Genomic DNA, 13016 nt, shown 5'->3' with positions numbered 1-13016 from the left:
AACGCTCCCGAGAGCGGCACGCACAGAGCTGAGCCAAAGGTCGCAGCGCTGCCAAGCAGGCAAGGAGGGGAGCCACCTCCTCACCCCGTCCTACACTAACTAAGCACTCTCCCATCCCCGAGAGCAGGGAAGCGTTGCCTCCCCCGCTGTGGTTTCATTAGGAGTCATTGGGGAGCCCGAAGAGCTTGACGGTGCCTGCCTCCCGGCTGCTGTCGTATTTGCCATCTTTGTCATCACAGGCGAAGGCCAGCAGCGGTCTCTTGGGGTGCCAGGCCACTGTGAAGGTGGGGGACTCGCACTGCACCTCCCAGAGCTTCTCTCCTGCATGGAAAAGGGGCCACGTCAGGCTGGGGAGCCTCCGGCCCCCCGCCGCACGCTGCCCCGTAGCGCATGCCGGAGCCAAGCACCTGCTTCTTCTCTCCCGCGCAGGGCAGAGGAGGAACAAACACTGCTTCAGCGCCTTTTAATCACCTGGTGACAAGGCACAGACATGACACGCATGTCTACCACAGACTAACGAGGCAGAGGCTCCCCCTCACGGCACTCTGCTCTGCACAGCCGAGCTCTGCCTCAGCAAACCGATACTCCCAGTGCCCTCCCAGCTGCACCAGCACTTCTCCATCCAGTTCCCTCCTCGCTCTTCCCCAAAAGGAAATCGTTACCTGTCTCCACCTCCGCAATGTCAATGAAGTGATCTTCTGATGCTGATGCCAGCATCTTCCCATCATGGCTAAAGCTCAGCGTTCGCACAGGCCAGTCAAGCCTGCAGCAACAGAGCGAAGCAGACAGTGAGCCGTCTCCCGCACCGTCACCGGAGAGGGGAGGCAAACGCCTTTGGGACAGCGCTACCTACCTTGAGAAGCACCTCACGCACACCAGTTCGTCCACATCCCAGAGGCTGACCAACGCGTCAGCACTGCCCGTGGCAAAGTACTTTCCCATGGGATCAAACTTGATGCAGATGCAGTTTGAAGGATGAGCGTTGATGGACTGAATGGGCTTCAGCTCCGGGTAGCTGCGGAGATGAAGGGAGAGGACAAGAAGCAGTGAGAGGGGCAGGGCACACTTGGGACTGGGACTGTCAGCAAACCCAGCTGGTGCAGGGCCATGCTCTTGGAAACCTTGAGGGCCGAGTGAATGAGGCAAAGCGTCAGGGTCACTGACGCAAACTGGGGCAACCTCAGCTCCAGATAAGTTCCTTCCCACCAGAGGGCTGGGAATCGCTGGGGCGTGGGACTCGCGTTCCCCAAAAGCAGCAAAGGGGCTTGCAGACCGATGTCTGCCGCGGCCAGCCCAGCTACTCTGCCCACCCGCTGCCACGGGCACCTACCTGAGGATGTTGATGCAGCCATTCCCGTTAGTGAGGAAGAACATGTTGTTATCGTTGTTCCAGGAGATCTCATTCACCTCAAACTTGAACTGTTCCTCTGCTTTGGAGCGATGGGTCTTGGCATCAATGAAAGTGACCACGTCATCCTTGTTCCCCACTGCGATGGTCTGTCCGTCAGGGCTCCAGCAGATGTTGATGTTCTCCCCTGGAGGGACAGAAAGGCAGCAGGTCCCATTTCCACCCAGCGATCCACAGCGGCCACAAGTTAAGCGGACAAGCAGCTTCTACTCCTGATCCAAGGCCACAATCTGCTCCACTAACTCCAAACCACTCCCAAATGGGAAAAACTGCCAGGTCTGCAGTCTAACACACAAACCCTACACAGTAGCTGTCCAGCAAACACATACAGTTATTGAAAATTAAACTTAACAGAACCAGAGCTTCAAGCCAACGTGACTACGTCGCTGCCCTTCCCATTTCGGCCAAGATGGGACCACAGCAACCACCAAACAAGGTCAGTTCAAAGATTCTCTTAACCCAGTGATCTTCGAGATCCAGAAAAAGCAGAAGCCAACAATAAATACATACAAATGAAAGTTAAGAACAAAGCAGGTTTCTATTTGCCATCTTACACTACCATTTCCAGCCCCGACAATTCGAAACTGAAGATTTCCAAGGGCAGAGGTGGTATGTGGGTTAACCAGCCCATGAATTCAAATAATCACTTTCTGAATCCATGCAAACTTTTACTTCCACCATGGCTCTCTGCAAACATGCCTTTCCCCAGTCTCCAGCCTTGCGGCCCACAGACTCCAGCCACAAGTACACAGGACATTTTAACAGCCGGCACCATATTTCAGTAGTTTCTCCAGTACTGACACCAGAGTAAATCAGCCCTCTCGTTCACTGCTGCTCCTTACAAATGAGTGGAACACAAAGATAAAAGCACTCAGCAAAGATGCCCCGATCGCCAGCACCTACAAGAAGGGTCCTAAGCACCGTGCCGCTGCAGACGGATCCCCACGCAGCAGGAGTTCTGCCGGGACCCAAGAGCCCTCCCAGGAAGGCAGGGACTCACCTTTGGTGTTGACAGTGGCGATGCACTTTGTGGTGCGGACGTCCCAGATGCGGATGGTTTTGTCCCCGGACGCCGTGACAAAGAGGTCAGGGTTGCTGGGGTGCCAGCAGAGCTGATCCACGCTGTCCCCGTGGCCCCGGTAGTTGTTCTCCTTCACCTGGAGGGAGAGGACAGCCGTTCATGGGAGGGATGACCCCAGCTCTACCCCCGTCCTGCCCCGGATCCCAGTATGCTGCATCCCGCTCTGCTGCCGGTTACCGGCTGTGGCGGGACCCCAGCCCAGTGCCCCACCGCCATTTCGGTCACGCTCCCCACCCACAGCCAGCTGGGATGGAGGAGCCCTCCCCACCTCCCCAGCCAGGCACCAGCTCCAGTCCCGGTTCCCTGGCCCCGGCACGGGTTTGTGGGGTCCTTGGCGATGATCCTGCTCCCGGTACAGACCCGAACCCCCGCTTCCAGGCCTGGTACCGACCACCGGGGCCCATTCCCGGTTGGAACCAGCAGCCTGAGCACCCGGGCCCGCGGCGGGGGGGGGTCTCTGGTACCGGCCCGAAACACCAGTCCCAGCCCAAGGGCTCCGGGGTGGCCCGAGCAGGCCGCTCCAGCCGCCCCCCGTTGCCCGGTACCGAACCCCCGCCCGCCCGGTGCCGGAGGAGCTCACCAGCCGGTCCTTCTCCAGCAGAAAAACGCTGGCGGTCTTGTCGAACGAACCGGAGGCGAGACGACGGCCGCAACAGCTCCAGGCCACCGAATGCACCTTGGCCCCGTGAGCCGGGAACTCGCGGCTCCGCGTGTTGGCGCGGAAGAGCTCCTGCATGGCCTGCACGTAGGGCGACAGCGCCATGGCGGCGGCGGCGGGGCCACCGGGGCCACCGGGGCCACCGCCCCCGCCCCGCCCCGCCGCCGCGACTGACGCAGCTTCCACCGCCCCCCTAGGCCCGGCCCGCGGCCCGAGCGCCGCCGCCGCCGCCGCTGGCCCGTGAGGGGCGGAGCCGCCCGCCCGCCGCGAAGATGGCCGACAGCGTCGTCCTCATAAGCGACTCGGACTCTGAGGGCAACCGCTCGCCGCCGTTCCGGCCTCGCCGCCGCCGCCCGCCGCCGGTCCCCGCGGTGAGTCGGCGGCCCCCGGGGCGGAGCGGGGACCTCCCGCCCCTCACAAAGATGGCGGCGCTTCCGCCGCGGCCGGAGGCGCGGGCGGGGGACGGGAGCCGCGCGGGGACACGAAGCCTCCAGCGGCGCAGTCCCGGGGCGGCGGGCCCGGAGCCCCGGCCGTGCACTGCCGGGGAGCCCGGTCCCCTCGGTCCCCCCCCCTCACGGGACAGTTCTGGCCCCAGCCACAGCCCCCAAGGACCCCCGCAGCCTCCCCCAGGCGGGCTCGGGTCCCCTCGGCCACCTCCCGCCGGCAGAGGCCCGGTCCCCAAGCGTGTCCCCGCCGGGGGTCCCAGCCCCCTTGGCCACGGCCCCCAGCCATCTTCTGTCTTGGGCCCCTCGTCTGCACATCCAGGAGGGTCCCAGCCCACCGGGGCTCAGCCCCCGGGCTGGGTAGAGCCCCCCGGGGGGCATCCAGCCCTGGGCCACGGTGCGGTGGCCACCGTCCGCCTCACCTGGGCCACCCCGCGGACCGGGGGACGATGGGGCCAGTGCGGCGGCAGTTCAGGGCACGAGGCCACCAGCAAGGCACGGCCCCGGGCAGGGGGAAAGGGTCTGTGCAACCCCCCCACCCCGGGCACCGTTGGCCCCGGTTCTGATGCAGCTTTCGAACGCCGACGGTTCCGTGGCGTCCGGTGCAGCGGGGCCGGCTGGAGCCCGGGGCAGCCCCCGGCCCTCCTCGGCTCAGCCCCCGGCCCTCCTCGGCTCCGCCGGCTTCCCCGAGCACGCGAGGCCTGCTGGGTTTTGCCACCTCCCCAGGCTACACGCGGCCCCTCCTTGGGAAAGGCAGCAGGTCTGAGTCAGGGGGAAAAAATGGATTTAAATCGTCCACAGAATGTGTTCCTGCTTTGAGACGCTGAGGGCGGATTTTTTTCCGAGAGCAAACAGGCTCTGAGCCCTCCCGGGCACGTCGAGATCCTGAGAAGCGCCGTGTCCTGCCTGCCAGTGGTGCGGCCATAGCTGCCTTCCCCTGCCTGCTCCTGCCGCCCCCGGACAGGCGCGCCCTTGGAGCTCTGGGTGCTGCATCACCCGGCGAGTCCTGGATGGGAGTCCCCAAAGCCTCGGGGCTGCTGTAGCTCTGGCTTGGTGCCATGGATGTGAAGGTAGCTCTCTTCCCTGACGCTCGCGTCCGCGTAGCGGCCGACATCGTGCCGCAGGGGGGGTGCCAAGGTTCGGATCCTGCGCTGCTCCTGCCAGTGCCGGGCAGGAGCCGCTGGGGACGGGGGACAGGAGCGCGCACTGCGCTCCCCTTGCCCCTTGTCGCTGACAGCGCTGGCCCCTCTGTCCCCGCAGGAGATCATCGATCTGACCTGTGAGGATACGAGCACGGACCCGGCGCCGTGGAGCAGCCTCACCATCATCGACCTGACGGAGGACACCTGCAGCCCTCCCTGCAGCCCTCCCCACGCCGCCAGCTGGGCTGACCAGGACCCCGGGCAGGCGCCTGCTGCCCCGGCAGCCCACACGTCCCATCCCTGGCTCTGCGCCACCATGAAGCAAGAAACGGAGGCAACAGCAGGGCCGAGCTCTGCAGTACCCTGGCACGGCTCTTCCGCGGAGCCGGGTGCCACCACGGACACAGCAGAAAGTGCGGAGAACTGGAGCTGCTTCTCTCCTGCCTCCAGCCACCACGGCTCCTCCTGCAGCCCGGAGCAGAACTGCAGCACCACCACTTTTAACAGTGACTTGGGCTCCCTGGCCAGCATGCAGCTGGACTCAGACCTGCTGTCCCTGTCCCCCTCCAGCCCAGACAGCAGCAGCAGCAGCAGCTGCAGAGCCGGCAGCCCGGAGGAAGAGACTCCCCACCTCTGCCAGCAAAGGGAGCTGCCCCCGAGGCTGAGCCCTGCCCCAGGCATCCCCACAACCCCAGGGAAAGCCCGAGGGCCTTTGCTGGAAGCCAGTGACTTACCGCCACACGAAGCAATCCAGCAAGTGACCCCAGCCAGGACGAAGGCTGACAGCAAGGCCTGGCTGAACAAACTGCACTATTTCAGGAGGAGCGGAGTCCAGCACCTCTTCCTCCAAGGCGTAGCACCCAACAGGGAAACACAGCAGGTAAATGGGGTTCAGAGCAGCCGCTGCCAAGCCCAGGTGGAGCCTGCTCAGAGCATCTCTTGCGGTAGAGGATGGAGCATCCCCTTTTGGGGGAAGCTTTTCCAGGCAGTTGGGGTCTCTGGTTATTGCAGTTGCCTTCACAGTGGGCCCCACATCACAGCTGGGTTCCTCTGTGTTGGGGGGAGCCGGCTTTCACCCATTCCCTTGTCTTGCACGCAGCGGAAACCTGAGCTCATCCCCAGCGGGAAGCTGAGCATGGTGCGCACCACCATGGAGGAGAACTTCCTGGAGGGCACCTTGCATTTCCTGAGTGACTTCGTCTCCCGCCAGCACTGTCCCCCCAAAGAAATCATCTCCCACCTGATCAGACAGATCCTGTTGAACCCCTACCAAGTGGAGATCCTGAAGGACACCTACATGCTGCTGATGAAGATCCAAATGTACGTGTTCCCTTTGCCACGGTGCCCTGGGGCTGGCTCGGTGCTCCTGGGGGCCTCGCCAGCGTAAAGGTTATTCTTCATGGTCCTCACCCACAGAACAGGGAGTGGTTTCACCTATAACCCAGGATGATCCTCCTGCCTCCTGTTATCAGCGCACCCCGGGTTGTCCGAGGGTGGGTCAGGACCATCGCTGGCCCAGGCGGCAGTTGCTAAACCCCCAAGTGGATGAAGGAGGGGGGGGTGAGAGAGGCAGAGGATGCTGAGACAAGAGGGAAAGCAGCTCCAACTGTATCACGAGCGTGCTTCAATCATTTAGTAGCAAGCCTGTACAGTGCCAGGACAGCCTGTGACACCAGGGAGCCCTCTAGGACAGAGGAGCGTGTTTGCCTTGCTCCTGAAGAGCAGATCTCGTTCTTCACTGCTGTGACATGGCAGAAACACCTTCCCTGGGCTGCAGCAGGGGCCGTGGGCTGGAGGTAGCTGGAGCAGTTCCCCCGCTGCCCTCAGGGTTCCCAGACGTTTTGTGAGGCTGCGGGCCCAGGAGTGCCGATGCTCTCCATGGAGTACAGCCCCGGTCAGGTGCTTCCAAAAAATTAACGTGGTCAGGGGAAGAGAAAGGGAGAGGGTGAAGCTGGAGAGGAGAAGGCAGGGCAGGCCCCTGAGCGAGTGGGGCCAGGGGCTGCCGTGCCTCCAGAGAGATGGTCAGGCAGTTCAGCACAAACGGACAGCGCTGTCCTTGCAGGCTCCATCCAGCCAATGCTGCCACGGTGGGATGGGACTGGACGCTGCTGAAATACATCATGGAGGACCAGGTACTTGGCACCGCATGTGTCACATCGGGCAGGGATCATCCAGTACATGGTGCCTGAGGGTAAGCGTTGCCCTGGGGCCTCGTGGTCGTGCTCTGCTGCAGAATGGGCCAGTCCAACATGCAGTTTTATTGCAGCTGCTGAGGGCAGCAAATGCCAGTTGGGTCTCCCGCTTTTATCCACAGTGCTCCCTAAGCTGCGGCACAGCTGTAGGCAAGTTGTCTCATCTGAAGACACAGCAACAGACAAAGCCTCTGTGGGCCATAGCCCTAGTGCAATGGTACAGCAGGTCCAGCCGAGCCCCCAGGGCATTACCTGAGCCAGGCAGCCCCTCCTGGAGCTACTCCTCAGCCATGTACAGCAGCCCATTCCCAAGACAGCCAAATTCCCTGGTGCTCCTCACCCTGCAGCTCCAGCAGGCTCACACCATCTCCATCTGCCCTCAGGAGAAGCCCCCTGGCCGGCTCCTCTTCCTGCAGTACGTGGTGCAGACCCTGGAGGACGACTTCCAGCAGAACCTGAGGTTGCGCCTGCTGCAGAAGTCAATTGCCAAGAAAGTGCTTTCGTGTGACACGTGCTTCAACAACGTCAGGTAAGGGACGCTGCCGCCTCCCCTATTCTGTAACCAGATGCGGAGAGGCAGGGGCTCAGGGAACACTTGTTAAGACTCCAGGTCAGACTTTCAGACTTTCTAGGAAACAAGCCTGGCAGACAGAGCGAAGTGTAAGCCCAAGTATAAAGAACAGGAGCAGGTTTACAAAAGCAAACCACCAGAGATGATGCAAGGCATTTCCAGCCGCAACCTAGTGGGCTTTTCCCAGGAACAAGGTCAGATCTGCATTGCTCAGGACAGGACTGAGAAGGAGGCGGTCCTGTCGACAAGCATATAAATCTGCTGCTCAGCAGAGCTACTCCTTAGCCTGTCCAAGCGGGTGGGATGTATTCTTCACCCTCAGGGTCTTTCCTTGAGCTCCAAGTAGATCTAGAGGTCAGAATGCAGCAAAACCAGGTCTGTCCCCGCTAACGTTCCTGTTTCTGTCCCAGGGACGTGGTCGAATGGTTGGTCGCAGCAGTTACAGGAGTCGGGTTCTCCCAGCCCCAGGAGCAGCCGCAAGAGATGACATCCTCTTTGGCAGACGCAAGGGCCGAACACAGCTCATCTGCACCACGGCTGGCCAGTGCTGACCAGGCAGAGGTGGCTCCACCAGCCTTCTTCGCCCAGAAGTAAGCCTCAGAAGTCCTGACTCCCTGCTGGCAGTATCATGGGGCCCAAGCCAGGGAGAAGCCAGAGTCTCTCCCTGTCAGGTCAGGGAAGCCAGGATGTACCTGAAGTTCTCCTTTGGGGTAGACATACACTTGGTGAGCAAGAGACTTCCTCACCTGGTAGCAAAGTGGCTCAGTGAGCGTCCTCCTCTTACCTGTACTATAAGGCTGAAGCTCTTGGCCCACAGCCCTGGCTGCCCCGTCCTGTTCCACCAACGCTCAGTACAGCCACTGAGACCTCCCAAGGGCCCATCTGGGGATTAGCTCTGCTTCCAAGAGCATCAGATTCAAAAGCCACCAAGAGACACCAAATCTAGCCTGCTACTTTCCCCTCTGTCCCTCACTGCAAGGCGTGAGGCTGAACTAGGTGCCATCTCCACTGCTTTACTTTGCAAGCTGAGGGGTAGCATCTCCTAGTGTTGACTCTCTCTAACCTAGGGTGATGCTCCTGCTCCAGCGGATGTTGTCCATCGCAGTGGAAGTGGACAAATCTCCCAACTGCAGCTCCTGTAAGATCGCAGATGTGATATTCCCATTTATACTGAACATTCCCCTGAGGAGCCAAAGGTGAGACAAACATGCGCAAGGCAGGATTTGCCTGTGTGAGCAATAGTCTTAGTCCCAATTTCCATCCAAGTCTGGATGCATAAAGTACCACAGGATATAGAAAAACAGGCTCATTTATGACCCAGCCAGCAAACACACAGCTGTTGGACTGACAGATCCCGTGGAGATAGAACACGACCAGCTGAACGCATCTCCGCAGCTCGTGTGTTGCTGAGAAAAGCTGATTCTCCCACTTGTTAAAGTTGCAGGACTTTAAAACTGTAAAGAGGGTCTGAAAAGCAGCACTCTGCATCAGCACGGTCAAGGACTGGCAAACAGATCACTGATTCCTAGGGACAACCAAGAAGCGCGTCAGAAATAGGATGCGGTTCTTGCAGCTTTGCCTTGACATGCTTTTGTTTGCTACTCTAAGAAACGCAGTATCTGAAGGCAAAGCACAAGGGCCTGACTGGCTCTAGCACAGACACGAGGCCACTAGAACCACAGACATTTCAAACCCACGTTTGCCAGCCCCAGCAGGCAGCCCTTTCGGACCCTTTTAGCAGAACTCTCTCGGAGCACACACCGGGTCTAAACAAGCCAAACTGACTCTAAGCAACCTATCGTTCCCCCCAGGACAGATCTCCTAGATCCGGCTGGTCGCTGACCCCACTTCACACTTGCTTGGCTGTGCTCCCTGCAAGTCAGCAGGAACGGGTAACATCCGCACCAGCTGCTGGGCAGGGTGAAGTGAAGCAGCTAAGCTTGCTTCACAGACCGTACCAACCTCGAGTTGCCACAGGTCAGACCTAGGGATGTAAACATGTCCGTGGCCGAGCTGCATAACAAAGGTCTCTCTATCACATCTGGTGGTTTTCCTTCCACTGCACTGCTGGGCAGCCCCTGCACCAGATCAGCACCAGCGGGACACCGGGAAGACGCTAGAGCTGTTGTCCCAGGTCAGGCTGTGCTGTCTCCCCAGCATAAATCCCTTTATCTTCCAGGGAAGCTTTCTTAAACACCATGGAGAGCCAGCTCCTGCGCTGCAAACTGCTAGAGCTGTTGTTCCAGCACAGTTGTGACGTGCCCACGACCTTGCCCTTGTCTCTGGCCAAGATCCTGTACTTCTTGAACCACTCCTCTGTGCTGCTGCAATACCAGGTATCCAGTCCAACCTCTCCTTTGCCTTGTTTTCTCCTGAGAAAACCTCTTCTAACAACCAAATACTGTCTTCTGTCATAGGATGAAACGGCAACATGGCAAAGATGGGATGAGATGCTGCAGTACTTGAGTTTGCTGCTGATGAGTTACCAAAATGTAATACTGGGTAAGCAGCCTCCTTAATAAACCCAATCTTATCAAGAGGCTGCAGCAGAACAGCCAAAGTACCCTTCCTCCTCTCTTCCCATCACTCTTTAACTCACAGCCACTGAGTCTTAGAAAGATAATGTGCCTCCGTCCATGCTAGTAACTATGCCCAGCAGTCAGAGCAAAGTAGTGATGCTGCATCAAGCAGAGCACCCACCCTGCTTTGCCAAGTCTAGCCCCTAAGAAATAGCCTACTTCCTAAAGGATCAATCCCGGCACTGAGGAGTACACAAGGGGGTGCTTTGTACCCACTATTGTCTTAAGTTGCACACACAGCGGGTGGAAGAATAGGGTGGTTTAGGCGGAAAAGCAGAAGTCAGCGGGATGGTAAAGCCAGGGCACACTCAGCAGGCTGGGCAGGGAGCACCACCCCCAGCAGCCATGGGAGGAGCAGTATTTCTGACCCCAGGAGAGCAGCACAGCCACAGAACGCTCTCTAAAACTCCCTAAAGTTGTTTTACCAGAAAATTCCTGAAGTTTCTTCCCAACTTTAGCTGCTTTAGCCCAGGGTTAAGGCTCTCATGGAGGAATGCACATGTGCATAGAGTCATATTCCCCCTGAAGCCCTAACACTGCTGTTAAGCTTTTTGGAGACTCTCCTTTGCAGCTGGACAGCTGTCCAGCCTGCCACTAGCACGGGACAAAAGGATGCTACAAGCTCTGCCCGTTTCTTGGGCTCTCTCCACGTGCAGACGGAGCTCCAGGAGGGGACAGTACCTTCTTCCACCAGGCTAGTCTTGTGCAGAAGCGTCAAGGGTAACCACGAGAGGACCAGCACTGTTCCCAACCGCTCCTCACCGCAGGAGGAGCCCACTGTGTGTTGCCTCTCCTCACCAGCGTTTCCTCTTGCAGAGCACTTACGGAGCTCACTCAACGACCGGATGGACTTGATCATTCAGAAAGCCAAGCCCAAGCTCCAGGACGGCGATGACATCAACCATCTGGACATTGAACTGAAGATAGAGGACTTCATCAGCCAAACGCAGCAGGTCCTGGGGCAGCCTTTTCCCCTGCAGATCATGGAGAAATTGTGCATGCTTCGGGAGTTGTTCCTCATTTTCACTGGTACCTGATGGAGACAACCACTGCGGCAGGGGGCACAAAGAACTTCATGTTTCCTCTATAAGACCCCATCAAAGCCCCCATCTCACGCTGCAGTCTCAAGTGTCACACATCATGTGGGTTTGTTCATACATTTCTTTGGAAAAATGGTTTACATGGTCTCAGAATTTCCTTTCTAACTTGCCTCATCCTACAGTTTTACAAGGCACTTTGTACACTTTTAAAAAATAAATTATTTTCATATTTGCTGAGACTCTTCCATCTTGGTGCCCTCTTCCATCTTGGTGCCAGCCCTGCCCAAAGGACAGGCAGCGCTGTCAGCTGTACCTTGGGATAGCGTTAGACTAACGCAGCCATAAACTCTAATAGTCAGAGCAAGCAAAATGCCAAAATACCTGTTTGATATTTAGGAAAAGGTGACAATATTTAAGAAAAAAAGCAGGTGCAGGCTGCAGCGAGGGCATTCACGGTGCAGAGATCCCCAAGCCATGCCGGTCAGTCCTCAGGAGAGGAACACTTCCAAATCACATCCATCTCCATGGCTTTGCCCAAGGTGATTAGCATGTCAAGAGGGGGGCCTGGAGAGCAGCATCAGCTGAAAAGGCTGCGCCTCTTCCAGAACGCACTGAGGTGTCCGCAGTGCAGGCAAGCACACGTGTTACGATGAATATTGAATTCAAATCACAGCTGAGGTCAGAGAGTGATTATGCATTTCTATAAGAGGTCTCCTCAGGCAGTTCAGAAGCAACAGAGGTTGGGAGCAGGAGAAAGACGACTCCTGTAGCTGCCCACCACCGCTTTCTCTGCCTCTGCAGTAGGCAACCCTTGGCAGGGTCCTAAGGAGGAGACCAGGAGCACGGAGCAGCACAGTCACAGCCAGGAATGGCTCTTTCCAATTGCCAGATGTAGAACAAACCACTCATCCACATGACATTGTCCCTCTAATCCAGGGATAAGCCATCCAGGGAAAAGTGAAGAAGTCTGTTTTGAGAGTAGTAGCCAGAAGCATTCCCAACAGCGCAAACTCCAAGCACTCCCTGCTCTAGAAGGCTGCTCTTCCTTCATGGTATGCTCGTTCATAGAGCCATGGAATCGTTTAGGTTGGAAAAGAGCTTTAAGATCATCGAGTCCAACCATTAACCCAGCACTGCCAAGCCCACCACTAACCCATGTCCCCAGGCACCACATCTCCCCAGCTTTTCAATACCCCCAGGGATGGGGACTCAGCCCCTGCCCTGGGCAGCCTGGGCCAGGGCCTGACAGCCCTTTCAGGGAAGAAGTTTTTCCTAATATCCAACCCAAACCTGCCCTGGCGCAGCTTGAGGCCGTTCCCTCTCGTCCCATCGCTTGTTCCTGGGGAGAAGAGACCAACCCCCCCCGGCTCCAGCCTCCTTTCAGGCAGTTGCAGAGAGCAATGAGGGCTCCCCTCAGCCTCCTCTTCTCCAGGCTGAGCCCCCCCAGCTCCCCCAGCCGCTCCTCCCCAGCCTTGTGCTCCAGCCCCTGCCCCAGCCAATACATTCAGATGTATTTCCAAATAGGTCCTTTAACTGGATTAGACTTCTATCACTAGACTAGAAAAGAAGCCACATTCCAGCAGAAGGTCCATAGTTATATTATTAGGATGTTATTTTCTGATATGTTAGTCATATCCCAAGAATGATGTTGGAGTAAAATACAAGAAATAGAGACTATCACACCAAGAGGCCACGCTTTAACCCCAGCCTTTCCAAATTAAACTATGAGATTAGCCTGTGTAATGAAGACCCACAGCAGCAACCTGTACCAGAGCACCTGGGTGCTCCAGGAGTTATTTCACCACTTTTAGTTCTGCAAGCACTCTAGGAGCACAGGGAACACCAGCGTTTGGCTCAGACACCCCCTCTGTGCTCTATCAGCAGTACTTTAGCAGCTACAAA

General features: G+C 58.0%; 2 protein-coding genes across 3 annotated transcripts; one reads left to right on the top strand and one right to left on the bottom strand.

The window, feature by feature from the left end:
- On the bottom strand, positions 1-3367 carry THOC3 (THO complex subunit 3). The gene is made up of 6 exons (XM_087753524.1): positions 3070-3367; positions 2409-2565; positions 1331-1535; positions 854-1015; positions 663-763; positions 1-321 (listed from the first exon to the last, which is right to left on the bottom strand). Exons 1-6 carry the CDS (start codon positions 3250-3252, stop codon positions 158-160), a joined length of 972 nt encoding a protein of 323 aa, XP_087609650.1. The 5' UTR covers positions 3253-3367; the 3' UTR covers positions 1-157.
- Positions 3368-3398: 31 nt separating this feature from the next.
- Positions 3399-12525, top strand: SIMC1 (SUMO interacting motifs containing 1). 2 transcript variants are annotated; one of them, XM_087753523.1, is made up of 10 exons: positions 3399-3543; positions 4828-5612; positions 5832-6052; positions 6795-6864; positions 7308-7453; positions 7906-8085; positions 8563-8691; positions 9675-9831; positions 9913-9997; positions 10891-12525. In XM_087753523.1, the coding sequence occupies exons 1-10, from the start codon at positions 3420-3422 to the stop codon at positions 11109-11111; spliced, it is 2118 nt and encodes a 705-aa protein (XP_087609649.1). In that variant the 5' UTR covers positions 3399-3419; the 3' UTR covers positions 11112-12525. The 2 variants fall into 2 exon arrangements, with proteins under 2 accessions (XP_087609649.1, XP_087609648.1); XM_087753522.1 differs by lacking the exon at positions 3399-3543 and adding an exon at positions 4412-4660 and having other exon boundaries at positions 4851-5612.
- The last annotated feature ends 491 nt before the right edge of the window (positions 12526-13016 follow it).

Source organism: Nipponia nippon, unplaced genomic scaffold (assembly GCF_047370975.1).
Source record: "Nipponia nippon isolate SJK-2023a ecotype South Korea unplaced genomic scaffold, ASM4737097v1 scaffold_17, whole genome shotgun sequence".
In the NCBI taxonomy this organism is placed as follows: Eukaryota; Metazoa; Chordata; class Aves; order Pelecaniformes; family Threskiornithidae; genus Nipponia; species Nipponia nippon.
Note: the sequence above shows the minus strand (reverse complement) of the source record. Positions and strands in the feature narration are given on the sequence as shown.

Bases quoted from the DNA above. Each gene is read 5' to 3' on its own strand.
- THOC3 (XM_087753524.1), bottom strand. From the start codon at position 3,252: ATGGCGCTGTCGCCCTACGTGCAGGCCATGCAGGAGCTCTTCCGCGCC. The intron at 1,016-1,330 runs GTAGGTGCCCGT...TCATCTCCGCAG, and splicing joins GGCTGCATCAACATCCTCAG to CTACCCGGAGCTGAAGCCCA. The intron at 764-853 runs GTAGGTAGCGCT...CTGTTGCTGCAG, and splicing joins TGCGTGAGGTGCTTCTCAAG to GCTTGACTGGCCTGTGCGAA.
- SIMC1 (XM_087753523.1), top strand. From the start codon at position 3,420: ATGGCCGACAGCGTCGTCCTCATAAGCGACTCGGACTCTGAGGGCAAC. The intron at 7,454-7,905 runs GTAAGGGACGCT...TTTCTGTCCCAG, and splicing joins ACGTGCTTCAACAACGTCAG to GGACGTGGTCGAATGGTTGG. The intron at 9,998-10,890 runs GTAAGCAGCCTC...TTCCTCTTGCAG, and splicing joins TTACCAAAATGTAATACTGG to AGCACTTACGGAGCTCACTC.